Source organism: Sarcophilus harrisii, chromosome 3 (assembly GCF_902635505.1).
Source record: "Sarcophilus harrisii chromosome 3, mSarHar1.11, whole genome shotgun sequence".
NCBI classification, from domain to species: Eukaryota; Metazoa; Chordata; class Mammalia; order Dasyuromorphia; family Dasyuridae; genus Sarcophilus; species Sarcophilus harrisii.
Window position 1 is genome coordinate 431,575,240 of NC_045428.1, and position 27,934 is coordinate 431,603,173.

At 34.6% G+C, this 27,934-nt stretch overlaps 1 protein-coding gene across 4 annotated transcripts in view; it reads left to right on the top strand.

Moving 5' to 3' along the window:
- Nucleotides 1-27,934, top strand: part of STARD13 (StAR related lipid transfer domain containing 13) — a 285,280-nt gene that overhangs the window by 251,270 nt on the left and 6,076 nt on the right. For all 4 annotated transcript variants that reach the window (XM_031963687.1, XM_012545229.3, XM_023499614.2 and 1 more), the window contains exons 8-12: nucleotides 8,624-8,822; nucleotides 13,004-13,214; nucleotides 13,819-13,933; nucleotides 15,489-15,710; nucleotides 20,712-20,929. In XM_031963687.1, the coding sequence (XP_031819547.1) occupies nucleotides 8,624-8,822; nucleotides 13,004-13,214; nucleotides 13,819-13,933; nucleotides 15,489-15,710; nucleotides 20,712-20,929 (965 nt within the window). The remainder of the gene's footprint in view (nucleotides 1-8,623; nucleotides 8,823-13,003; nucleotides 13,215-13,818; nucleotides 13,934-15,488; nucleotides 15,711-20,711; nucleotides 20,930-27,934) is intronic.

The following is a 27,934-nucleotide window of genomic DNA, read 5'->3' on the forward strand; positions in this document are numbered from 1 at the left end:
TTATTTACATTCAAAAATAAACTTAAGAAAAATAGAGGCCAGGTAAGTGATACATACAGTGGATAGAGAATGCCAGGCCTGGAGTCAGGACATCATTTTACTGAATTCAGATCTAGCCTCAGAAACTCACTAGCTATGTGATCCTGCTCAAGTCACTTAACCTTGTTTGCTTAAGTTTTTTCTCTGTAAAATGAGCTGGAGAAGACAATGGCAAACTACTCTAGTAATCTCTGCCAATTTGGGGTTTAACCAAAGTGGGTCGCAAAGAGTCAAACACAACTAAAACGATTGAATGACAAAGAAAAACAATGAAAATAATGTCAGCTATACCAAATGTCACCTTTTTACCCAACCAACAACAGAGACAATGGGGAGGGGAAGTAAACTTTGCTTGTCTGGACAAAATCAAAAGGCATTAGCCTAGTGTTCCCTATTATTACTATTAATGAACTTAGTTCTCTTTCAAGTGAAAAGCATGAATATATTTTGAGACAGTGGGGACAAAAGCCTTTAGAAGTTCCTACTCACTGGCTTAAAATAATATTTTAAATGAATCAGAATACATAGGCTTTTGGAAGAAAACAATTATGTCAAAATATGGTTATTAAAGTATATATACGGGGGTATGGGTGGTGTAGGTTTTAAAAAATCAAACAAATTCATAGACCCCAGGATAAAAAAGAACTCCTACATTAAAGATTTGTAGCAGATGACTTCCAAGCTCAGTTAATTTGAAACTATAAGTTCTTTAGGTTTTATATTGCATTTTTTTTTAAATTTTGGGTCTACCCTCATTAACTCTATATTTTCTCGTATGTTCCTTTTATCCCTATTTCATTCTTTGTTTTAAGATTTAGATCCCATATTTTTCTTTATTTCTTTTCATTTTTTAGAGTAATACTACTGTAATGAAACTTTGACCAAAAACCAAAATACATTTATTTACATTCAGAAATAAGCCTATGTAAGATAAATATGAAAGCATCATCAGCTGGACCAAATATATCATCTAGACCAAATATACTTTATCTAGCCAATAATAGTAAGTACAGAAAAAATCTAGATCTTTATGCTTCCTCTAAGTTGTTGATTGGTAGCAAAGTTTACATCCTTCTCTGGACCTCCTTGTCCTCAAAAGAGAATGTGGAAGGAACATAACATTAGAATTTAAGCTTCTTGAGCATAGGGACTATCTATTAAATTTGTATCCTCAATGCTTAACATTTAGCAGGCACTGAAAAAAATGCTTTTTCATTCCTAAGAATATATAGCCCTTCCCTTCATAGTCTTTGGCATATTTTTCTCCTCTCTACTCTTATATTATAACATAATATCTTCGAGCCTTCTTTATCATGTGGTAGCTTTGAGAGAAATGGTGTATAATTTAATTTAAAGTGTTTATATAAGGAGTCCCTGTCTGCCCCTATGCAGGCACCTTTCTCAGCACCTATGCAAAGTTTTGAGATCTTGTACCTCTTACAAGACTGATAGGACTACCTCTGTTGTTTGTCTCAAGCTTACAGTCCCATTTGGAGGTGCAAATGGTCAAGTTTTCATATACTAGAAACGTTGAATTAACATCCAAGCATTAACTCTGGCTGTCATTGATTTTTTATTTTTTGTTGCAAATGAGGCTGGGTCCAAGCTCTATGCAATGTTTTCTGACATGTACATTCCCCTTGCTGTGAAATCTTACTAACTGCTCTAGCTTCATATACTGATTTCTTCTCATTTGATAGGCCTAACATTATTATTAGCCTAAAATTCATGTAGTTAGTTTTACACAGTTCCTATGTGCTTAAGAGATTGAGTTCTGATATCAGGATTTATATCAGTTAACAATCCATTTACTTTATCCAGTATCTCAAACTTTCCATCAGGCCTGTCTTCTTGTATGATATGTCACTTCTTGAGGATACTGCTGATTGTGGTTTGGTTTTGTTGAACTGTAAAGAATAATCTATAGTAGTTCTTTTGGTCTTCAGCAAACCTAAGCTATCTAATTAAACCAACCACTTTGATTTCCTCTCTTCCTCTTTATCCTGCCCAAATATCTTAAATTGTCTAGGCTGTTGCTACCACAAACCTATCATACATTTTCAGAATGGTCTTATGAATTATTTCTTTGAAAAGATTATATGCATATTAATGGATGTGCTATGTAAATGTTACCACAATGCTGAAACTCTCCCCTTATTCTCTTGGAATAGAATGAATGGTAAGATTAAGTACAGATATAAACATAATTTTTTTTATCTTTATCCTCCCCACCAGAAAAGAAGGGAGGAAAATAACTAATAATTTTAATATTAATACATGAGATAAAGGAGCTGGTTTTCTTGCTTAACAATATTATCTTGGTTAGCTATAAAACTATATATCCTTTTTAGTGTTTTTTCTCATTACCTACCATTTTGACCTTCCTAGAGATCAGAAAACAAGTCTTTATCCTTTCCCTAGATCTATGTTATCATAAGACATGATTTCTTTGGTATAGGCAGTTCCCACATGAGGAAATTCCATTAACAATTCAAGATGATAACTTTTCTACAGCTTCAGAATCTTAGAGTTTCCTTAGTCTCTTCACTAAGACACTTGATAAGAATCATTCAATCAGTATGTGCCCAAATAAGGATTTCAACTTAATTGATTTTGATCCTCCTTGTAAAAAAGGCACTCTTAATTGTCTCTATTTTTATATTTGAGGAAGTAATGACTGAGAGAGGTTGCCAAACAGGGAAGAAGTGTCTGAGGTGGGATTCAAACTCAAGTGTAACTTCAATCCTAGTATTATTCTCAGCTTTGCTAAGTTGCCTTCTTAAAGAGGAACTGGATCCTAGTGGAAAGAACTGGAATGGGTGAGAGAATAGTAACCAACATGAGCAGAAGGAAGGAAAAAAATGGGAAAAAGCAATACAAAATTAAAGGCATTAAACAAAGAAAAGGACCAAAATAATGTATATCAAAAAGAAAAGACCATTCTGTGGTATTTGGGGGCAAAGGGGAGGGAACATAAGAAGAAAAAAGAAAAGTAAAATAGAATAAAATTTATCTTTCCAATAATATTAACTCCTTTAAATCAAGAAAAATGGTTCCTGCTAAGAACTTGGGATCCCTGCCCCAAAGAAGGTAGGTATATGCCAAAAGATTGCCTTCACTCCCTGACACTGAACCACCCAGAGCTGGTTGTTTAATTAACCTTGTCTACTTCAACCATTACTCGTGCCACTGCATAAGCCTCTTTCAAAGCTTTGCCATTGGATTTTTTACTGAGTCGTCTTACCAATTGGCAAACCCAGTTCCCTGTAACAAGTACTGATTTAAAATTTTTGAGTATCATATTGTGGTAATCCTGAAGTACTGCCAAAATTGTCACCTCATCTACTCACTGATGCTGAGTAGTTTATGTGTGATAAAGTATAACTTATCCATTTTGGGCCCCTACAGCTGGCTCTAGATGAAATGAGGAAATCTAGCCTTCAATTATGAACCATTTGTATTCAGATATAGCATTGAGCAAGAGTCTCTGTGCCTTTCTTTGTTGGCTGAGCTCTAATTTCAGTTCTAAATCAACTGTGCATTGAAGAGTGGATTAGATTCATGGCAGAAATGAAGGCATAGGATCTACAGGCTTAACCTTGTGATATAAACCTGCCACATGGTAGTTTGTGTAGAATTAGTATCTCTCTCTCTCTGTCTCTCTGTGTATGTCTGTCTGTCTGTCTCTTTTTCTCTCTGTCTCTGTGTGTCTGTCTCTCTGTCTTTGTGTATCTCTCTTGTCTCTTTGTCTCTCTCTGTCTCTTTGTCTCTCTCTGTCTCTCTTTGTCTCTGTCTCTGTCTCTCTCTCTCTCTCTCTCTCACACACACACACACACACACACACACGCCAACCTTTATCAACTAAGCTCATCTCTAAGAAGGGGAAATGGAAGTCCTGATAAATATCAGTAAACACCAAAGAGGATTAGCATAAACAGGATGCCATGGAAGAGATTTAATATTATGTAGATCAAATTTGAATTCTAATGCAGCACAATGTGTTCAACCTATCATTCTAATGCAGTTATAAGCTTTAGAAGTCTAATTCTGTTGCCAAAGACACTTTGTACTCAGTTTTGAAAACTGCCCCACTTCTCACAGTCACCTATCTTTTAGATAAAATGAATGATGCTCCAGAGCCTCACTGTTTCAATGACATCTTGAATCCTTTCTCTAAAAGCCTGGTTTGTGTATAGAGGACAAAGGAGGAAGAAAAGGAAAATGGAACCAAAAAGGGTGGGGAGGGGAAATTGTAGTCAATTCATTTGTCTTCATAAAATGCCCTTTATCCAAGAATGTCAACATGTAACAGAAATAAATTCATCTGTCTCTGTTTTGCTATAGCTGACCATACTTGTTTCCTAGTTATAGACTCTGAGTCACATTAAGATTAGGTTGACTTCCTAAGGTCTCATAACAGTTGAATTACTAAGCTGAAAAATAAGGATACCAAAGGGATTTCAGTTACTTTTGTGCTACTTTTAACTAAGGCCAAACTAATCTGCACTTGCTCATCAGATAAGGGTGTGTTCCTTGTCTATTGTAATAGGAACTTTTATTTGCTAAAGAGTGATTTCTCTGTTTTTTTCCCTGCTGTGTCAGGCATGAACAGGCTTCTCTAGAATATTAGCCAGCATAGACTCATTTTCATTTCTTTCCTCTTTGACAAGGAGACTATATGAGGCTTTTGATTCATTTAAAAAAAAAAAAAAAAAAAAAAAAGAGCAATCGGGGGGCACTTGTCAGTTATTATACCCAACAAATGAAAAGCTGTCCTTCCTCATTGAGCTAACCAAAAAGATAATGTCCTCAATGTGGGTCAATGTCATTGGCACCACTCCTGAGCCTGATTTAATTTTTCTCAATTTGAACCACTTTCCCTCTTGAATGCTGTGACTAAATTAGTTACCTACCTAAGGAGGAAGAAACAAGCACTTATTAATTACCTACTATATGCCATGCACTGTTAAGCACTTTGAAATATGTCATTTGACCTACTTAAGGATGGAAAGAAGTACTTGTATTAACTGCTAACTGTTCTGTCACTTGTGTCTAAAAATGAAGCTGATAAAGTTAGAGGCCTCCCTTTCAGTTGTCAGGATGAAGGGTTCTCTTAGAAGCAGCAGTTTTAAAAAATGCTTTCTTCAGGGCTACTATATTTTTTTCGCTTGGAAAATAATTTAAGCAATAAACATATCCTCAGTTTAATTAAAATCTTAGAAATACCCAGGCTTTTTAGGGACTTTACCAGAGAAGCAATGTATGCTAACAACAGAGCATATTGATACTTGCCTTTGCCCCAATTTAAAAAAAAAAAAAAAAAAAAAAAGCTTCCTTTCCTCCCCTGTCATGCTATATGTAAAAGTTTCTCAAACTTTATTGCACTAAAAAAAAAAAATAAAATCTTTTTTTAAAAAATTGTTGACTAGCATTGCCTAAGTCTTAAGACCACCTATCCTTTAGTGATTTAGAAAAAATTTCTCTAGGATTTAAAATCAGGAGAAACTAAAACCCCTGATTATTACCACACATCTCTGTGGGAATTAGAGTATATGAATAATAGATTAAGGCCAGAATTTTAGGTAGTGCCTATACCTCTCCATGCTTAGAATATCCTCAAAGGCCTAAGTCAGAACAAGCAATGGTGCAATCCTAGACATGTTTAAAATAATTAAATTCCCATTTGGGGTTGTTTGCTGTAGCTGGAAAGTAACAGAAATGGCACAGTGGAAAGAAATCATCCTTGGGGTATGTACATGCATATTAATATTTGCAAGGAGATACAAGACACAACAGACAAAAGAAGAAATGTCCCTCTGTCTTTTACATAAAAATATGTTTGCTTAATTCCTCCATCATTATTTTGCTTCCTCTGTTAATAAACTAAAAGGGGAAATAGTGGTAATGATCTTCGAGTGGAACGATGCCAGCTCACTTGGTAATAAATATTTCTGATTCATGCATAAGGAGTCACCTTGGGCTATTTCAAATCTGAAAAGTCCAAATGCAGTATGGCCCCTATGGCACCTTACAGGACCTGCTTCCAGAATTATGGCTTGCTTTAGAAAAAATAAGAGAAGTAAACAAATTAAAGAAAGAGCTCGCTAACCCTTCACTCATAATCCCTTCCAAGTCTTGACTTGGTCTTTTGACAGTGTGTTTTTGTTCCCAAGCAACTTGATGGAATTTACAATATCTGAGAAAGAAACAAGGTTAGATTTTTTTTTCCCCAAGAAGTGCTACCCACACCATGGAGCTAATCATACTGCATAAAAGGCTTTGTTTCCTGATTACGTGCAAAACTTTTTAAATTAACTGACAGTTCTACTGAGAAAAGCCATGCATATACTCATCTGTTGGATTAGGTCGAAAAGATTTGGCATTGGAGAAAATTTGGCTGTGTGTTCTTTTATTGCCACAGAATGTATCAGAAATCATTTCCCTTGTGCTTTACTCCTTCCAGCTGACATTTACATAGACCTGAACATTTGCTAATTCTTTGAAATCTTTCCCTTGCTATTAACTGCCCAGATTTCCTTCTGGAACAACAAACAGGATCCCTACAAAGACGCTGAAACCTTTAGCAAGATTTGACTTCCCCAGAGGACAATCAGTTACTGCACATTTACATTTTTTTTTTAAAGCAAGGGAGGAAAGCAATAGTGGTTTACTGTCCCCATTCATTTTGCGTTTCAGAAACTTTTCCATCTCATTTTAAAATATGCAAATAATAACTAACATTCATGTAAATGTTTTTAGGTTTGCAAAATGCATTGCATATATTATTTTAACACATATTAATTCTGTAAGGTGGGGTATTAGTGTTTTATCCCCATTTTACAGATGAAGAAACTGAGATTTAGAGATTTTAGTGACCCATCTAGAGGCTCACAGAGCTATCAAGCTCTGTGTCCAAGTGTCCAAGGCAGAATTTGAACTCAAATTCAAGGGTCTTCCTTACTTCATGTGCTGCCATATAAAAATTCTACACTTGCAGCTTTATCTCCTGCTTTGCTTCAGTTAAGCTGGATGTTGGACTTTTGTCTATATTGTTCTCTAGCCCACAGGGGGTCAAATATATTCTAGTTGTGTGGCCCTGGACAAGTCACTAAACCCTGTCTGCCTCAGTTTCCTCATCTGTGAAATGAGCTGAAGATGGAAATGGTGAACCACTCCAGTATCTCTGTCAATAAAATCCCAAATGGAGTCCACAGAGTCAGACAGAATTGAACAACCTTTGTATAGGCCTAACAGAGCCAGCACTTTTTCCACTGTACCACACATGGTGCCTTCCCATTAAAGACCAATTCTAAGTGCCTCTTATTTGACCCCTGCTTGGGCTTCATAAAAGCACTAGCTTTGTCCCTCTATATGCTTGTGTTATTTCATATTGTGTCTTTACAAAATCCTCCTTTTAAATTCTGAACTTCCCGGGAATGTTAGGTATTTTTAGTCTTCCGCAGCACGTAGTACACTGTTTTGTACATAATGGGTATTTAAATATATGTGTAAGATTAAAGTTTGTTGAATGTATGTATAACAGACTTTAATACTGTTCATGTGATTTCATAATAACATAGGATTCCAGAAATAAATAATTTAAAATATTTTTATCACTAAGTAGAGGAACAGGCAGTGTATGAAAAGTACCTAGGAAAAAAAACCATCCATCTTGCTTTTTAGGAACACCACTAGTTCTTATTGGTCACGTCAGACCCTTTTTTCTCATTATAAATTTCAGCAGTAACAGCAGAAAAAGCAGAATCAATAGCTTGTGTTGGGAGTCACTAACCCACTCACTGGGTTTAAAAAGGAGGTATAGTTGGGGTACTGCTTTCCACTAACTATGAAAAAAACGTTCAGTCATTTCAATAATGTCCAACTCTTCATGACTCCATTCAAAATTTTCTTGCCATAGACTCTGGAATGGTTTGCCATTTCCTTTTCTAACCCACTTCACAGATGAGGAAACTGAGGCAGACAGGATTTAGTGACTTGTCTAGGATCACTAGAAAGTGTTTGAGACTGGATTTCAACCCTGCTGACATCAGAGCAGTGCTCTATGCAATACCATCACCTAGCTGCCTCTTTCATTACTTTATTCATATAGAAAAATAAATAACCACAAGGCAATATGTTCTAACTTTCAAATGAGTACCTTCAGATAATGAACTCTACAGTTGTTCAGAGAAGGGGAAACATTAAATGAAATGTTTGCACTAATTTAATTAACATAGCATTACTATTTGAAACAATTTTATTATGAATTTAATCAAGAAACAAACATTTCTATGTATAAAGATTTTATGTAGCCTTGTGAACTGTTACAAAGTTTCTTCTTTTTCTTTCTTTTTTTTTTTTAAATCTACTTTAACATTCAAAAGGGGATGAGGGAACAACAAAATTATCCATTGCCATTTTATTTCCTGAAAAATTCTGCAAATTAGGTTAAAGGTCAAGGGAAAATAGAATATCTCTGTCGTTTTGCCTTCTCCACCATGTTTTGTTATATCCTACAATAAAAGTTAATCGGTTAAACAAGTTGTTTGATGTTGCACTTAAGCATTTATTTGGCTTGTTTTAGGTGGGTCTATTTCGGAAATCAGGAGTGAAGTCTCGAATCCAAGCCTTGCGTCAGATGAACGAAACCTTCCCTGAGAATGTCAGTTATGAGGATCAGTCTGCTTACGATGTGGCAGATATGGTTAAACAATTCTTTCGGGACCTACCAGAGCCACTCTTTACAAGCAAACTAGGAGAAACTTTCCTCCATATTTATCAATGTAAGTTGATTCTCATAGTGGTTAGCTCCCTTTAATGTAAGTCTAAGGTGATGACTTTTTTGACATACTCTTCTAAAAATTTCCATGGATTTGAGACCAAGTCAAGGTCTTAGGTTAAGTCCACAGTTTTCAATTGCTCTTCCAAAGGTAAAGAAGGAAGGGAGGCTGTGTGATGGTATGGAGGCAGAAGTACCTATAAAATACATATAATTTTTAAAAATATTTTAACTCCCTTAGAATTGTAAAAAATTCTAAGTCAAATATGTAGCTAAGGCCAAATTGACTATAAGCAAAAAGTAAATGGAACCATTTTTTCCATTACCTAGTAAATAAATCAACAAAGGACCACATTTCTAATTTTATTTTCATAATTTATATTGTCATTTATTTTCCCAAAGAAATGTTAGCCCTGGAAAACCTAGAAATATCTCATCTATCCAAAGCAGGATGCCTTTAATTAAACACATATTCCAAGGATTGTTTTTTGTTTGTTTTTTAATCAAAGGCCAGTGTCCATTATAGAAGACAGTAGATTCCAAAAACGTAAAAAAGAATCTTTTCCAGGGTTACTTGTATGGGGGATGGATGCTAGACCCTCTCCCCTCCCCCCCTTATCCAAATTAATGACTCAGAGACATCTTCAGTTACAAAGAGAAAGCATTTATTTGGTCCTTGCAGGGAGAAGCCCCAGCACACCCAGGCAGACCCCAAAGCCTTTCAGCTCCCATTTCCCAATATGTGCCTGGCTTGGCAAGCCAGAAATAGTAAAGCTGGTTAAATAGCAAAAGACCCAGGTCTTTTCATTAGATGGACTAAAAAGGAAGTAACCATTATTGACCAATGGTCACCAATGTTGTCTACTTCCTGTGGATCAAGTCCCTTCCTGAAGCGGAAAGGTCTTGACCTTTCTTGCCCTAGAAACTTCAAGACCTAGAGATCATGTGACTTCCTGCAACTTGGGCCGAAGGCCTGACCTACTCCATCTCACAGACTTGTTGAAAAAACTTCACCTAGTCCCGTTCAGTTGTTTTTTTAAAATAAACAAACTATTGTGATTTAAAAAAAAAAAATCCCATGTACTAAAACTTCACATTTGACCATATTGAATAGATAGGCCTTCAGCTGGTTGACTGTAACAATCCTAAACTTGTTGATTGCACAAGATTTATATAATCTGTAAGAAACATGTTTGAGGAGAAGTCTGTTATTACAATTCTCAAAGGATCTATAAGTGGTAGAATTTAAAAAATATTGTAATTAATATTAAAAATGGGACCAGTGGATGCCATTAAATTAACTTACCTTTGACAAAGTGTATATGTTAAGATTATATCCAAGAAGGACAATTGATATACATTATCTTGCTGGAAAAGTGTAGCTATAAGACGAGATAACCACTGGGACTGAATTCAGAAATATTCAGTTTTCAAATACACTAAATCTACAGTTACTGGAAACACTAGACACAAAACATTAGTATACATTAATTCTATTGTACAATTAGACACTGATTTTTGCTAAAGTTAGCTTGTTTCTCAGAAATATTTATGGAGTCCTAGCCTCCAATCTAGGAAAATTATGTTCAGTAGCAAAAATACAAGGAAAGGAGGAAACCTTTTTTATTTATTATATTCCATGATCAGGACATTGTGCTAAACACTGGACATATGAATACAAGCAGAAAAGACTGTCAGCCCCTCAAGATTCCAATGGGGGAAGACTATACAGAAAATAGAGCTGATAATGGAATGGTAATGAAGGTGTGGGAACATAGTTTTGAAATAGGAGAGAAAGTGAGGTACAGAATTAGCAGGGATGTAAATACAGACTTACCTGTGCCCCTTCACAAATTGGAAGCTCCAGTAGGAACTCTTCAGTGGGAGAAGGGGTATAAATTTTACAGTGAAAAAACAATGCTCAAAATAAGTGGTTAAATAGTGAAGAAAAGTTGACTTTCTCTCCCTTGTAGAAATTATAGAGGTTAGAAATTGAGTAAGATTCTTTGGGAAAGACAGTTCTGGTCATAGTCCCATAAGCCTCAGGGCAAATTGGAATGGGTGGAGGGAATGAATGAAGAGAGGTCTTTGTTAGACAAAAGAATCTCATTGTCACATAGGAAGAAGTAGATATCTTTATGATAGACATTTAGATAGAGGGCTTCTGTGAAGCTGATAGCTGCTTAGAGAAATGGCTCCTCAAAGCTGTCAGTTTAATATCTGTGGAGAAGAGTTTAATTTAAGTGCTGAATTGCTTCCTTTCACAAAGAAAACTTAAAAGCAGAGTATTGCCAGACTCCTAAAGCTGAGGGTATTGTCACTCCATACAGCAGGGTATTGTGTAGCCTTTCTAGGGGCCCACCGGAATGTGCTTGATCTTATTGGAGAAAACCTCATCTCCAAGAATTTCCATTAGATGGGCTGTTTCTTTCATTCTGTTTCTTGTTTACTTTGGGACATTCATGAAAAGCTTCCCTTTTTGCTTCCCTGAGCATTCTAAACTAAACACTGAGGGAGAAAGTTTAATGAAACATGGTTAAAAGCCCCATACACTATTTATATGATGTTTATGAAGAACATATGCTCTTTTTTGTATTTATATGACTCTTTCTGTCTCTCTATCTCTTTCTTTTTTTGTGGGTCTCTGTCTGGTGTGTATATCTCTATATATGTGTGTGTATCTCTGTCTCTGTGTATTTACCATTCTGGTATCAGTCCCTTCTATACATGACAGTTGTGAGATATGGTCTTTTATTTCCCCTCCTGCTCTGATTCTTGACTTCTAGATTTCAGAACCAGGCCTCTTCTATTGCTAGTTCATATCTTATTACCTGGAGCATGCTATCCTAGTATCCCACTCACCTTGGATTATCCCTCCAGCCTTCCCCACTTCTCCCATACAGGAATCCTCTTACAGCCTCTATTTTATGGAAGGGACCGGGCTGGCCTGCTTTCGTTCCCTTCTTAGCTGTATTTCTGACTTTTTGGATATTAAAATATGTTTGCACACTGGATACCTTCATTTCATTATCCCTCCACCAAGTTTTTCAGCTCATTTTGGTGTGTTGTCTCCCCATATTAGAATGTGAGCTTCTTGAGGGCAGAGGCTGTTTTTCCTTGTCCATATATACCTAATGCTCAGCACAATGCCAATCACGTAGTAAGCTCTTAATAATTGCTTCTTCCTTCTTCTTTCCTTCAGTCACTGGTACTACAAAGTCTTAAAATCTTAGGGAGTTCAGCCTTCATCCAGTCTAGGAGACTGGAATCGGAAAGTTCATCCTGCCCAACCTATAAGACAGCATTTCCCCCCAAACAGTTTAACTACAGAATATTTTGAAATTTGTATTATATGAACAGAAACTACAAGTGTTGGTACTGTGGGCTTGGTAAATATAGACTCTCTTGCAAAGTAAAGGGTGAAAAATTTTGAAGCAAAATAGATATCAGGGGGGTTTCAAGCACTTGCTTTATTTATTAAGCATCTGCTATGAGCCAAGCATTGTGCTAGGGGTTGGGGATATAAGTACAAAGAATTAAAGAATCAATAGATGATGAACTTACATGCCATTTTAGCCCAACCCTCCCATTTTATAGAGGAAGAAACTGAGGCCCAGAGAGAGTGAGTTGCTTAAGGTTGCAGTGGTAGTAAACATTGGGATTTAAAGGTTCTCTGGTTCAAAAGCCAATGCTTTTTCCATTGTGTTGTGTATTCTTTACTCACAATAAACCTCTCTTCATGTCATGTTCAATATTTAACATAACATCTTATGCTGTTTTATTTCATAAATAATATTTTAGAAAAAAATATCACTAACATTTAATTTTTTTCCCAGAATCCTTATTTCTATCACTCAAAATGCTCCTGCAGAATCAAGTTTGGAAAACAATTGAAGAGTATAATATTTCATTTGCCTTGGTTGCCACAACTACCACGGTGTTAACTATATTTCACTTTTAGGAATTTATTTTATTTAATGATTTATTTTTCCATTTTTCCCATGTATCAGTACCCTCAGTTTTCAATTACTAAATCTCTCTAGATTCCACAAATGCAAAGACCACTTGTGTTAATTAAATCATAATTGATTCTGCAACCCTGAAAAAGAAATAGACTCCACTGTAAGCATCTTCTTAGTTTGTTTGGAAGGTCCATTGCACTGATCAGTTCTTGTTTTTCCTCAGATGTTCCAAAAGATCAGCGCCTCCAGGCAGTGCAGGCTGCCATCATGTTGCTGGCAGATGAGAACAGAGAGGTCCTGCAGACTCTATTGTGTTTCCTGAATGATGTTGTAAATTTAGTGGAAGAAAATCAGATGACACCCATGAACCTGGCTGTGTGTCTTGCTCCTTCCCTTTTCCATCTTAATTTATTAAAGAAAGAAAGTTCCCCAAGGTGTGTTTTTCATAACAGTAAGAGTAATTGTTTGGGGGTTAGGAGTAAGCTGAGGATTCCCAACCTACCCCTACCCCAGAGGCATAAAAATGTTGTTCATTTATGTTGCAGCACTTTTATTAAGAAAATTTTGCAAGGCAATTTAATCTTAGTATCATTGTATTCATGATGATGCCATTTAAGAGAATGATTTTGAACTTGTCTAGGAAGGTTTATGACTTGTGTTGTTCTTTTTTGTGGTGTAGGAAAGGAAGAAGGCAAAGTTATATACCATAAATTCTCATGGGCAGGCTACACTAAAAATCAAAACATGGAACCATGCAATTAAGTGTTTCAAATCTTGGAAAATGGTTCCTTTGCTCCCTACATAACTGTTAGTAATCCTCATCTTTTCCCAAGCCTTTCAATTACAAATAATTAAAGTGGCAAGGATCCAACCTAATTCAAATATCTAAAATGTGTGGTAATCATCTTTGTTTAGAAATGAGAAAGTTTGGAATTTGGATAGCATCTGGTAATGAATAGAAACCAGGAGGGATGGGCTCTGGGTCCCAAAAATATATTTGGTTTTACATTCAAATGTGACATTGGCATTCAATTACAGAGTGATACAGAAGAAATATGCTACAGGCAAGCCAGATCAAAAGGACCTCAATGAAAATCTGGCAGCCACTCAAGGTCTTGCCCACATGATAATAGAATGTGACAAACTTTTTGAGGTGAGTGAACAACTCTGGCTGCATTCATTATAGTTCTTGGAACTCGATGAGACACTGGGAATATTTAAAGTATTTATGGTTTATACTTGTTTGTTCCTTCATTTTCTTCATATAAATAATAGCACCTTGTATTTTTCTAGCATTTACTTGAAAAAGCTCAAAAACATAATCCTTGAAATAGAGGTTTTGATTAGATACAAATACATAGACCTCATTACAGCTTTCACGAATGTAGGGAAATAACTTTGGTGGTTTGCTGGTACATTTTATTTCAGTTATCTAATTCCCCCTTTAGATTTGACTAGATTCAGTATTTTTTGGCATTAATAAACATTGTTCATATTCCCATTAATATGTTGAGTAACTGATGCATTTGAGAAGTAAGTGAACTAGACTCTTGTGACATTTTTTAAATTGGTCAAGGATTTTGAGAATGTGTCAAGAAAAAAAGAGTACTCTTAAAATATAAGGAACTTAACTGCCTTCCTTCATGGTTACATAATTGATTTTATAAGATCTATCTTTATTCATACCTGGCATGTTGCTGAATTTAGAAATGTACTGACATAGTAATTGTTATTCATTTACATATAAATATATTGTCATATTTTATATATACTAATGTGTATGCATGTATGTGAACATATGTATACATATCTGTGCTTTGCATTTATGAAGGACTTTTACAGTCACTTTCATTAAGTCATCACCCCATCAACATCATCTTCATCATTTGGAACACCCTATATGGTGCTTTAAGTTTTACATTTTGCAAAGAACTTTATAAATATCTCATTTTATCCTCACAAAAACTTTGTGAAGTAGGTGCTATCATTATCTCTATTTTATAGATGAGAAAACTTAGGTAAACAAAAGTTAAATAACTTGCTTAGGGTCATACAGCTAGTAGATCTGGATCTGAACTTGAGTATCCCTGACTTCAGGTCCAATGTCCTGTGCAAAAGTAGTGAAATAGGTAATGAAAAGAATTATTGATTGCATTTTGCAAAGGTGGAAACAGAAATTGAGAAACATTGTGACTGATCCACAATCATATTCCTACAAGTGGCAAGTTTGGCACTTGTATTCAGGTCTTCAAAGTGAAAACTCAATATTCTTTATACTATATCATACATTTTCTTGAATCACACTGATTGAAAATGGATTAAGAATAAAATTTAAAAAAAGGAAATAGAACAACTAGAAAAATCATTGAAAGTTGGCACCATAAATATAACTTCAGTAATATATTACCTGTATTTCTCATTTTCCAAAATTAATATTATATAGCAGTGATATTTGGTAAGTGAAAAAAACCTAATTTAGGCAAAAAAGATTATTATTATCCATTACTTAGTCTAAGAAATTGTTAACTCCTCAAAGACTTTGTAAATGTTTGTGTTTTAATTGATTCATCTCCTCAGTATCTGATATGGTGCCTTGTACATAATAGGAGCAAAATAAACATTTGTTTAATAAGTGATTATGAGTAAAAACATTTTTGAAAAGCTAAATATTTCTTTCACTTAAACCTGCTGGCAATCTTTTGGAACAGGTCCCACATGATATGGTAGCTCAGTCTCGTAACTCTTATATGGAAGCTGAAATCCATTCCCCAACACTGGAAGACCTGGGAAAACAGCTGGAAGAGAATGGAGGAAATTTCCATGTATACCTGGAACATCTCATCCTAGGTTTACAGAAAGAAGCAAAGGAAAAATTCAAAGGATGGGTCACTTGTTCAAGCACAGACAGTACAGATCTTGCTTTCAAAAAGGTAATTTCCTGGATTAATTAACTTCAAAATACCTCTACCAGATAAGGAATTTAAAACTTTGTCTTGTTCCTAGGAATAAAACTAACAAGTGGGTGGAAATTACTTAGAGTTATATTTGACTTTGATAGAATGAAAAACTAACAGTTAAAATGCTCACAAGTAACAGGGGGTGAGAATTATAGACTGAGCTGGAAGGAGGTCTCAAAGAGTATCTGATGCAACCAATTTACTGAACAAGTAATCACTCAACTTTTTCTTGAGTAGGTTCACGGAAGGAAAACTCACTACCTGTTAAAGCAGCACATTTTACTTCTGGGCAGGTCTATTTTGAGGAGAAGTTTTTCCTTACATCAGTCACAAATTTTCCTTTTCTTACCTGTTGCTTATTCCCTCTAGAAAGGGTCACTACTTTTAACAAGAAAAAAATTTTCAAAGCAATTTGATCAAACTAATTGAATTTATCAGTATACTATTTAAGAGCTAAATGAGCTGATTAGAAAAGTTAAGTTTTTGACATCTTTTTATGGAAGAGGAGAGAAAGGAAGAAAGTTATTTGTCATTCCTCTTCCACTTGAGAATGCTTCAAATACTTGTAAAAAACTATCAAATCACCCTGAGGCAAGGGCTCTTAACCTGATATTTATGAACTTGTTTTTAATTTTTTTTTAATTGTAGATCAACATAATTAGCTTTCCCTGTAATCTTATCTATGTATCCATTGATTTATCTATATATAAAATGCACTTAAAATTTTTTTCTAAAGACTCCATAGAGCTCTCTGATATATAAAAATATTAAGAACTCTTGCTCTATCTTCTTTTTTCCAAGACAAATATTCCATTTTCTTAACCACTCTTCCTATAACACAACCTCAAGATCCTTCACTACAGTTGCATTCCTGCTTAGCTTCCCAATTTAGCAATGTCTTCCCTAGTAGTACAGATATGGTCTAACCAGGGTACTATGCAAGAAGATTATCAACTCTCAGGTTCTGGACCCATTCATTGTTTTAATGCAATCTAAGGCTGCCGTAGTACACCATTCTTTCAAGTTGAATGTTTAGTGCAAAATATCTTTTTTTTTTTCATTTAGTCACACTTCTCACTTCTCTTTTTGTTGCCTTGACCCAGTAGTTAACCAATTCAATGTTACACTGACCTCCAATCTTGAAATCTTTTTGTCCTTCTGCCATTCTTCCTCTGTCAACTCTTAGCCCTGGGTCTCCCTTATTTTCTGCTTTCTCCATTCCTACTCATAAACTGCTAAATCCTTCTAGAAGAAGTGACACAGCTCTACTTATCAGGCTCACCAAAGTAATCCCAGTTGGGCCCTCACTGCTGTACAAGAATCCCTTGGTTGTCATGCTCCCATACTAGCTCTTCTCCCTCAAGCCTACCACATATTCTCTCTTAAGAGATCGCTTCTACTTATAATTTACTAAGAATAATGAAGCAATCCTTTATAAGCTTTTTAATCTTCCTATTTCATACCTCAAAACCCTTTTTTAATCTTCACTTTTTTTCTTTTACTCCATTTTCTAAGGATGAAGTGATTCTTCTTGCCAAAGCTAATACCTCTAATTTCCTCAAGGAGTTAGCTCTCTTTTTCATCTTCATTCTTTCCCTTTCTGTAGGCCTCTGCTTCCTAAACAGCATGTTCAGTTCTTCTCTATCCTTTAAGAATCTTTATTTGACTCTGCCATTCTCTCAAGCTACCATCTTGTATCATTCATCATTTTTATTGCTAAACTTCTAGTCTTCTCTCATGACTAGTACATCACCTCTCTTACTCAACTCCATGCAATTTAGATTCCAACTCTACTTCTCTATACAAATCACTGTCCCAAATGTCATCTTTACTGCTGATTCCAATGTCCTTTCAAACTTCTTGATCTCCCTATAGATTTTGACATTATTCACCATCTGTTCCTCTTAGATACTTTCTAGATACTGACTTGATTTTTATGATTATATTCTCTCCTACTTCATCTCCTGTTTCACCTTCTCAGACTTCCTATTAGATCATCATCCATAGAGATATCCTTTCCTATAGGCAAAGTATACCCTAGTTCTAGCTTTTCTCCTCTTTCTTCTTGTTCTTATTCACTCACTTGCCCCATGCATCTGGCATTCAGATCTATATATCCAACTCTAATTTATCTTTCATAAACTTCTACTGCCTGTTAGATATCTTGAGGCTATTTACAGCCATTATTTCCAAAATGGAATTTATTATAATCTTTTCTCTCCACCAACCTACCCATTCTCTAAATTTCCCAATTTCTGCCAAGAGCATCATTATTCTTACTTTATCCTTTCAAATCAACCTTCTTCCTATTCTGCCAAATCCAAATACATTGTAAGCTCTATGAGGGCAAAGACTTTTTCATTTTTGTTAGTAGGTGTTCTAAATCTTTGAGTCAACTTCCTGCCTTAACTACTAAATAATTTGTATACACATAATTATGAAATGTATACAAGTAAATAAGTAGTAGTGTGGCATATTGGAGAACTGGCAGATCTTTTAGTCAGGAAAATCTGGTTCAAATTTGTTATGGACCAGAGTTCTGAACTTGAAACAAAGGATTCTTACAAGCTACTAAGACAGTGGAATTGATAGAGACAATAGTTATCTAATTTAGCATGGTTCAGTGTGATTGATTTAATCCTTCAAGGAGATGTTATGGGCCAGAACTTGAAACAAGGTACTAAGTAGAATTGAGGAGACAGTGGTTAAATCTAGTTTAGCATTGATTTAATCCTACAACAAATAATGGTTTCTTAGTGATATACTGATTGGTGTATACTCAATATGGGACATATAAGCAAAAGAAGCTCTCAGGGCCAGAAGGACAAGCACACTAGAAGCTCTCGGAGACTGAGACAGATTCATTCCATCTTCCACCTTTGTTGTGGCTGGAGACTCAAGCACAAACCTTTGGAAGTCGAAGAGATTCAGAAGCCAGAGAAGGCAGGTGGGAGCTCAAGCTCTTGGAACCATGGAGAGAGATAGGCCTCCAGAAAAACTAGCCGAGCCCCAAGTGAAGGAGACAGGACTTTGAAAGAGACAATAAACGATTTGGACTTTAACCTCTGGCTGTAGTCTTGTGATTACTGAACAGAAATGAAGGCTGTCCCCAGAAGCCCCCCCAAGAAACCTGTTTCAAGAGAATATTACACAAATTCCACTTCACATTTTGCCTGTATAACTATGGGCAAATCCACTTATGCTCTTAATGTTCTAGCCCAGGGCTTCTTAAATTTTTACCACTTTTGACCTCTTTTCCACCAAGAAATTTTTACATGACCACAAATATAGAGGCATATAAAATAGGCTTACAAATGAAACATTTTCTGATAACAAATCATAATTTCACAACACCCAAATTCAGTTGCAAGACCCCACAGTTTAAGAGAACCACTAAGAAACTGAACTCTAGGCGGCTTTCTATACAACTCTCTACAATTACACGTGGCAGAACAGTTGGTGATTTACTTTGATCGAGATAGTTTCCCTACCCCAGGAGTTCCTTACCTCAATAAAATAATGGGTCTGAGTATTTAAGAAAACAAGACAAAATCAAAGACAAAAAAATCAAAACAAAAAAACAAAATCAAGAGACAAAAAAGATAAAAAAAAATACAAAATATCGAGAGGTGCAGAATCAGGATTAGTAATTTGGGTTAAGAAGGGGATGAATCGGGAAATAGCTTATATTGAAAGTGATCTTGAAATTGAGTTTGAAGAAAGCTTAGGGATTCTCTGAAATAAAAGTGAAGAGAGAGTACACTGCTGGGCAAGAAGGACAGCCTAGATAAAGGCATGGAGAGGACAGATGGAAATGTTATATATGTAGATGAACAAATAAGCTACTTTGACTAGAACATGTAGTGCATAAAGAGAAGTACTGTGTAATAAAACTGCAAAAGTAGTCTGGAACCACCATATGAAGGCTGACTTTGTGACAAAAAGAGAAGTTTATATTTTTATTCAAAGGGCTCTAAGAAAGCACTGTGAGCTTTTTGAGCAGGACAATGACATGGTTAGACATGGTTCTAGGGATGGCAGTTTTTGCAGCTTCAAGGGTGTTCCAAGTTGCTCATACCCTTTGATCAAGCAAAATCTCTACTAAGATCTGTATACCAAAGAAATTATAAAAAAGGAAAAAGGATATACACATACAAAAATATTTATAACAACTCTTTTAGTGTGGCAAAGAATTGAAAATTGAGAAGATGTCCATCAATTGGGGAATAACTGATTAAGTTGTAGTATATCAATGAATTAGAATATTCTTGTGAAGTAAGAAATGACAAGCAGTGAATTTCAGAAAAATCTGAAAAGACTTAGAGGAACTAATGAAAAGTGAAGTCAACAGAAGCAGAAGAACTTTGCACAAAGTTCATTTGTGAGTGATTTAACTCTTCCCAACAATAGAGTGACTCCGGATAGTTCCAAAAGATTCACAATGGAAAATGCTATTCACATCCAAAGAAAGAAGTGATGGAGTCTGAATGCAATTCAAAGCATGCAATTTTCACTTTATTTGTAGGGGGTTTTTATTCTATTTCTTCTTATTTGACTAATGTGGAAATATGTTTTACACAATTACATGTATATAAACAATATCAAATTGCTTGCCATCTTATGGAAGAGGAAGAGGGGAGAAAATTGAGAACTCAAAATTTTATTCAAAAATTAATGTTAACAATGTCTTTACATGTAATTAAAGCAAAAAATGCTATTTAAAAGAAGAAAAAATGGATTGGAGAGAGGAAAGAGCAGAAGGTAGAAGTCATTTAGGAGGCAAATGCACTTATTTTTAAAAACATAGAAGGACATACCCAATTATCTAAAGTTGTTTTTCAGCCTGAAGATACTTTCCAAGATCACTCTTGAATTTCAGAGATTTCTTAAGTCCACATCAACCCCACCATACCCCATTCTTCACCAATAATATTTAATACTGTTTGATGATATCTTTTGTTTTATTTTCCAAAGGTTGGAGATGGAAATCCACTGAGGCTCTGGAAGGCTTCTGTGGAAGTAGAAGCTCCTCCCTCAGTAGTATTGAACCGAGTTCTGAGAGAGCGTCACCTTTGGGATGAAGATTTTGTGCAATGGAAGATTGTGGAGACATTGGACAAACAGACAGAAATCTATCAATATGTTTTGAACAGTATGGCTCCCCATCCTTCCAGAGACTTTGTGGTTCTAAGGTAAGGCTGCTTTCCTTCCCTTAGTAATTTTACTTTTTTTCTCTCAATAGATGTAATAATCATAGCTGTATTTATTTGTATGTTGCCATTCCTTACCATCTGTCCAACATTAAGCAACAGTTTCATTCCATCAAAGCTTTTATTACATTTTGATGCAGGAGAGTAAGGTTTTTGTCATTATTCCAAATGACTCAATTTCCTGATCTGAGCTTAATAGTTTTTCTTCAGTACAGTCTATTTTCCCTTATGTTTTAATACTAGACTCTTCTTCCTTTCCCCCAGTTATAGTCTTGTCCAAGTTTCCCTTATAGAATCCTTACACAGACTAGAAATATCGTTCACTTCCTTACAACAGAGTTCTGATAACAACTTGTCTGTCCATTAGTATACCATCGCCTAATTACTCAAAGTTGCCTGCCTGGTTTTTGTCATTATTTTGTTTCCCTCCCTAAGAAAAAGGAAGTCTGTGATTAGAATTGAGTTTGTAACTCCAAATGTTCACAGTTAATTACTTTGGTTGGAAATACTGACATAGCCTTTAGTGTTCATAACTATTCTAGAGTCTTTCTCATGTTTAAGATTTTAGGAAATAACAGAACTAGACCTAAGTTCCTTCCTCAAGTTTGCTTTCAGTTGATTTATGGGATTTAAGTTCAGACCTTTGCTTTCTGGGACTGGAATTAGATGCCAATCCAATGATCTTCAATTTTCAGAGTATAAATGGTCTAATGAGTCAAAATTACATCAGAGAGAATGATTGAAAATTCTAAGAAGAACCCAATGAAATATAATGATATCACTATAACCTTTTTTATTGTTAACTAGTGGAAAAGAAGTCATCCTGTGCAATGCTTCCCACTGAGAATGGATTTTCAGATATTGCCAGTATAAAATGAATTAGTAATGGTTCTCCCAAATAAATTTTTAAGTATGTCATACATGAAAAATTTTTGACAAAAAGTTCTAAAATTATATTTAGGTACCTTTCTTGCTAGATCCTTATCCTACAGGGTTTATTTTTTCTGTTGCAGTGACTTTTAAGGACCCATTCATTATAAACATATGCGTTTGTCTCAATGACCTTAGCCAAAATCTCTGGGACCCAGCTGGAAAATATAGGCAGCCATAAATATGACTTCTCACCACCAGTTATTTGCTGTCATTTTATGAAATCTGGAGTCTGTTTCCTTACTTTCATCAGGGCAAGATGGAGAAAGGATGATGCTGTCATGTTTTCTTCCTCTCTCAACATACTGCAGGAATATAATTGAAAGCTAAAGCTCTTTGAATGACTAGAGATCCTCACCCAGGTTACATTCACCCTCTTTTTGCTTGGCCAGTCTTCTTTCATGTTTGTAATTATTTACTCTCATTTAACATTCCTCTGAAGCTTATGAGTGACTTTCAAATGACTATTAATCTGAATGATACATTTGGCCAGGATACTAAATTTCTTCTCCATCCATATCAGTAACAAGCATTTATTAAGTGCCTGTTATGTGTCAGGCCTGAGAAATAACAAGGAAAATAAAACACTCCCTTTTTGGAAGGAACTTTATTTCTGTCCTGAATTGTGTGTGTGTGTGTGTGTGTGTGTGCGCTTGTTTGTACACACATACGCAAAGAAATCCACATGTATTCACATATGCATACAAGCAGAGATACATACACAGAAATTTTACATATGTGTGTACATATATACACAGAAGTTGTAGTAGAAGCAGCATCTATTTGATGTAATCTAGACTTGTTTCCCTTTTTAAAAAATGTTAATATTTTATTTTTTCTAATTATATGTAAAAAGGATTAACATTAGTTGTTTTTTTTGTTTTTTTTTTTTAATTTGGGGTTCCATCCAAGGTTTCTGATAAAGGCCTCATTTCTAAAATAGATAGATAATTGACTCAAATTTATAAGAATACAAGTCATTCCCCAATTGAGAAATGGTCAAAAATTTTTCAGATGAAGAAATTAAAATCATTTCTAGTCATATGAAAAAATATTCTGAATCACTGTTGATTAGAGAAATGCAAATTAGGACAACTCTTAGGTAGCACTTCATGCCTCTCAGATTGGTTAAGATAACAGGAAAAGATGATAAATGTTGGAAATGACGAGAGAAAACTTGGACACTAATGCAATGGAGTATTGTAAACTGATCCAACCATTTTGGAGAACAATTTGGAACTATGCCCAAAGGGCTATCAAACTGTGCATGCTCTTTGATCCAGCAGTGTCACTACAGTGTCTGTATATCAAAGAGATCATTAAAAAGGGGAAAAGACCCATATGTGCAAAAATGATTGTAGTAGCCCTTTTGGTTGGCAAAGAATTGGTAAATGAGTGGATGCCCATCAATTAAAGAATGGCTAAATAAGTTATGGTATTTTAATGTAAAGAATTATTGTTCTATAAAAAACAATGAGCAGGATAATTTCAGAAAGGCCTGGAGAGATTTACATGAACTGATACTAAGTGAAGTGAGAACCAAGAGAACATTGTACATACAACAAGATTGTGTGGTGACAAACGGTGATGGATGTGGTTCTTTCCAACAATGAGGTGATTCAGGCCAATTCCAATGCACTTGTGATTGAGCGAGCCATCTGCATCCAGAGAGAGGACTATAGGGACTGAATGTGGATCATAACATAGTATTTTTATCTTTGTTGTTGTTGTTTTCTTGCTTGTTTTTTTCTCATTTTTTCCCTTTTGATCTGATTTTTCTTGTGTAGTATGATTAAATATGGAAACATGTTTAGAAGAATTACATATGGTTAACCTATATCAGATACTTGCTGTCTAGGGAAAGGGGGAAGGAGGGAGGAAAGAAGAAAACTTTGGAACACAAAGTTTTGCAAGGGTGAATGTTGAAAATTATCTTTGTATGTATTTTGAAAAATAAAAAGCTATTATTATAGAAAAAAATAAAATTTAAGGTTCCAAATTCTCTCCATCCTTCTCCTCTCCTTGAGATGGCAAACACTTTGATATAGATTATATATGTAAAGTTATGCAAAACATTTCCATGTTAGCTATGTTGTGAAAGAAAACAGACCATAAAAGGAAAAAACAGTAAAATGTTTTAAAAAGTTTTTAAGTATGCTTTGATCTACACAGACTCCATCAATTCTTTTTCTGAATATAGATAGCATTTTTCCTTATATAAGTCTTGCAGAATTTTTTTGAATCATTATATTACTGAGAATAGCCAAGTCATTCAAAATTTATTATTGTATATAATTATTGTTATTATGTATAGTGTTCTGGTTCTGCTCACTTCACTTTGCATCATTTCATATAAGTCACTCCAGGTTTTTCTGAAATCACCCCCCTCATCACTTTTTATAATATAATAATATTCAGTCACAATCATATAACACAACTTGACTTGTTTCTCTTTATGGGACTAGGAGTCCATTCTCAGAATTATCATTATTTGTACTTTGCCTATGAAATATTTTAATCAATTCTGGATAGTATGTTTTAGGAAAGATATCATTAATTTGGAGAGTGTAAAAAAGGAGAGCAACCAGGTCAATGAATAGACTTGGAATCATACTTTAAGAGGATTAGTTGAAGGACCTGGAGATGAAAATTTGAGGGTAAGATATGAGAGCTGTCCTCAAGAATTTATTTGGAGGACTGATATGTTGGAGAAAGACTGTTTACCCCCAAATGACAGGAATAAAAACAATAGTGGGAAGCTTCAAAGATGCAAATTGAGCTTATATTGTAAGGATTAGCTTTAAAAAAGAGAAATAAGAAAAATATAAGAGGCTATGGTAGGAACTAGTACATCCCTTCTTATTGGAAGTTTTCACTCCTCCAGCCAAAAGGTTAGATGGCCTCTTTTCATTTATGGAGTAGAGGGGTAAAGGTTGGACTTGAGGATGCCTTCCCATTCAGATTTGTCATTCCAGGCAGAGAATGGAATGAGCCTTTCTACTCAGGGGCAAGAAAAGGCATGAATTCTATGAAGTACATGCAAGTAATTCTGAATTGTCCTACTTATACCTGAACAGAAGTAGTAGGAGATAAGTGTAATGCAGTATTACCAAGCTGAGAAGTTTGTGTTTTCTTTGGTAGTAAAAGGGGAGTCACTGGAGATCAGAAAATAACACATTAGATTGGAGGAGGGAAGAAACTAGAGGTAGAAAGAAAAGTTGTTGTAACAGTCCAGGAATGATGTTAATAAAGGGCTTGGACCAAGGTAGCAATTGAAATGGAAAAGAGTGCAACTTTGAGAGAGAGATACTACACAAGAAAACGCCATTACACATTGGTGACAGTGGTGACTTTTAATACTTGAAGAATTGGAATTCTTGTATCATTAACAAAAAAGTAATGAAATCCAGACAATATATTTTGAAAGAAGGATGCAAACTTCCATTCTAAATATATTGCATTTGTAGTCTTAATGGGATCTATACATGGAAATTTCCAGGAAACTATGAAAAGAGATAGTATGTGCAAAGTTTCACGTCCAACATAAAAAAACAATTGCTAAATTTATGCTTTTCAGCCAATTCTTAATAAAATATCTAAATCTTTAAAAAAAAATCAAACCAAATAATATGATATTTTGTAAGTGCTTAAGACAAACCAAAATAAATAAAAAGTATTCTACATGGAAACTGCACTCCCTTGTAAATGAATTATATTTTAAAAAAAAATTTTGTACTATGAGTATATTTTTTAAAAGTAATATTCTCATACTCCTCAACCCACTACACCTAAGTGAAAGGATCACCATTTACTACAAAGATTTATATTCATATAAATGAATGTAAATATATTCATTTATATTCAGTATGTTAACTAATTGATTCATCTTCAGATGAAAAATACCCAATGTATGTACCCAATGTATGTACCCAATATGTACTAATAGTTCTCTGAACTATTACAAAGCATCCTAATTGGTTTACTGGTCTCAGGTGTCTATATTCTCTAATCCAGGGCTTCTTAAGCTTTTTCTATTTTTAATTTTTTTTTTTTTTGCCTGGGACATTTACAATAAATCATTATTTTGCATCCCCCAGTTTTATCCAGTTTTTTTTTTTTTTTGCTCTAATCTGTCTAATCTGTCACTTACAAAACTGCTTAAGTGTATTAACATATTTCTACTCAATAAACTCTAGTGACTCCTCACTATCTTTAAACTCACATACAAACATCTCTGTTTATCATTTAAAGCCCTCCACAACTCTATTCCAACCTGCTTTCTCAAGATTATTGCACATTACTCCTCTTCATCTACTCAGTAATCTGGCCAAACTAGATTCCTTGCTGTTCAGCACCCATATTACTTGATCTCCCAGCTTCTCACCTTTCATGGACAGAACCTCAAGCATGAAATTCATCCCTTTCTTATCTTCACTTCTTATAACCAACTTTTCCTCAAGGCTTAGCTTAACTTCCATCTTCTACATGAAGCTTGGTATGTAGTAGTTGCTTAATAGTAAATACTAATTAACTGGTTACAGGGAAAGGGAATTGAAATGAAGCTTTGGTCATAATCACCATTACTTTTATTCATTTTTTAGTGGAAATCAGAGAGAGCAAAAACAGAGGGGGGAAAAATTTAGACCAATTTCCCTAATGAGGATTAATGCAAAAAAAATTAAATACCAGCAAAGAGACAATACTAACATATAACATATCGTACAATATGATGAAGTGAAATGTATACCAGGAATGCAAGACCGATTCATTATTAGGGATGGAAGCATAATTGACCACATCAATAACAAAAACAAAAAAATTCTGTGATTATATCAATAGATACAGAAAAAATTCGACAATATAATACCTATTCCTAATTTTTTAAATCACTGGAAATTATAAAAATAAATTGAACTTTTCTTAAAATCATAAATAGTACTATCTAAATCCCATAGCAAATATTATTTATAATGGGGACAAGCAAGAAGCCTTCTCAATAAGATCAGGGATGAAGCCATGGATATCTTTTTATCATTATTTTTATTTAGTATTGTACATGGACTTTTAGCTATAGCAATAAAACAGGGGAAAAGAATTTTAATAAGAATGTCACAAGGAAACAAAACTATCTTTGCAGATAATATGATGGTATACTTAGAAAACTCTAGAGAATCAACTAAAAATATTTGAAACAATGAAAAATTAAGCAGGAAATAAAATATATTTACATAAGTCATAAACATATCAACATATTACCAACAAAGTCCAGCTGGAAGAAATAGAAAGAAATTCCATTGAAAATAATTGCAGACAGTAATAAAATATTATTTGCTAAGATACACATAGAAACCATATAAAGATAATCACAAAATATTTCACATAAAGATAGATCTTAACAGTTGAAGAAATATTAATTGCTCATGGGGGTAAGCCATGCCAATATAATAAGTGACAATTCTAATTTAACTTATACAATGCAATACCATGAAAAAATAGTTTATACAGCTAGAAAAAAATAACAACAAATGTCTGGAAGAACAAAAGATCAAGGGAATCAGTGGGGGGAAATGTAAAGAAAAGCAGCCTAACAGCACCAAATTTCAAACAATAATCATAAATACAATCCGATACTTGACTAAGAAACAGAATGTTTCATCATTGGAATAAAGTACACAGTACATAGAAGTAACTAATAATAAACTGGTATTTGATAAACCCAAAAATCCAAGCTTTAGGGACAAAAACTTAGTATTTGACAAAAACTGTTAGGAAAGCCAAAAAGTAGTGTGCAAGAAATAAGGTATAGATCAACATCTGTCAACCTATACCAAAATAAAAACAAGTTAGACATAAAGAGTGATACCATAAACAAATTAAGAGAGCATGAGAAAATGTTGTGTCAGTCTATGACTAATGGAAGAGTATATGACCAAACGAGAGAAAGAGGAATAGGAGGTAAAATGAATGATTTTGATTACAAGAAATCAAAAAAAGTTTTGAACAAACAAAACCAATGTAGTCAAAATTAGAAAGAAAGCTAGAGAAAAAAATGTTTCA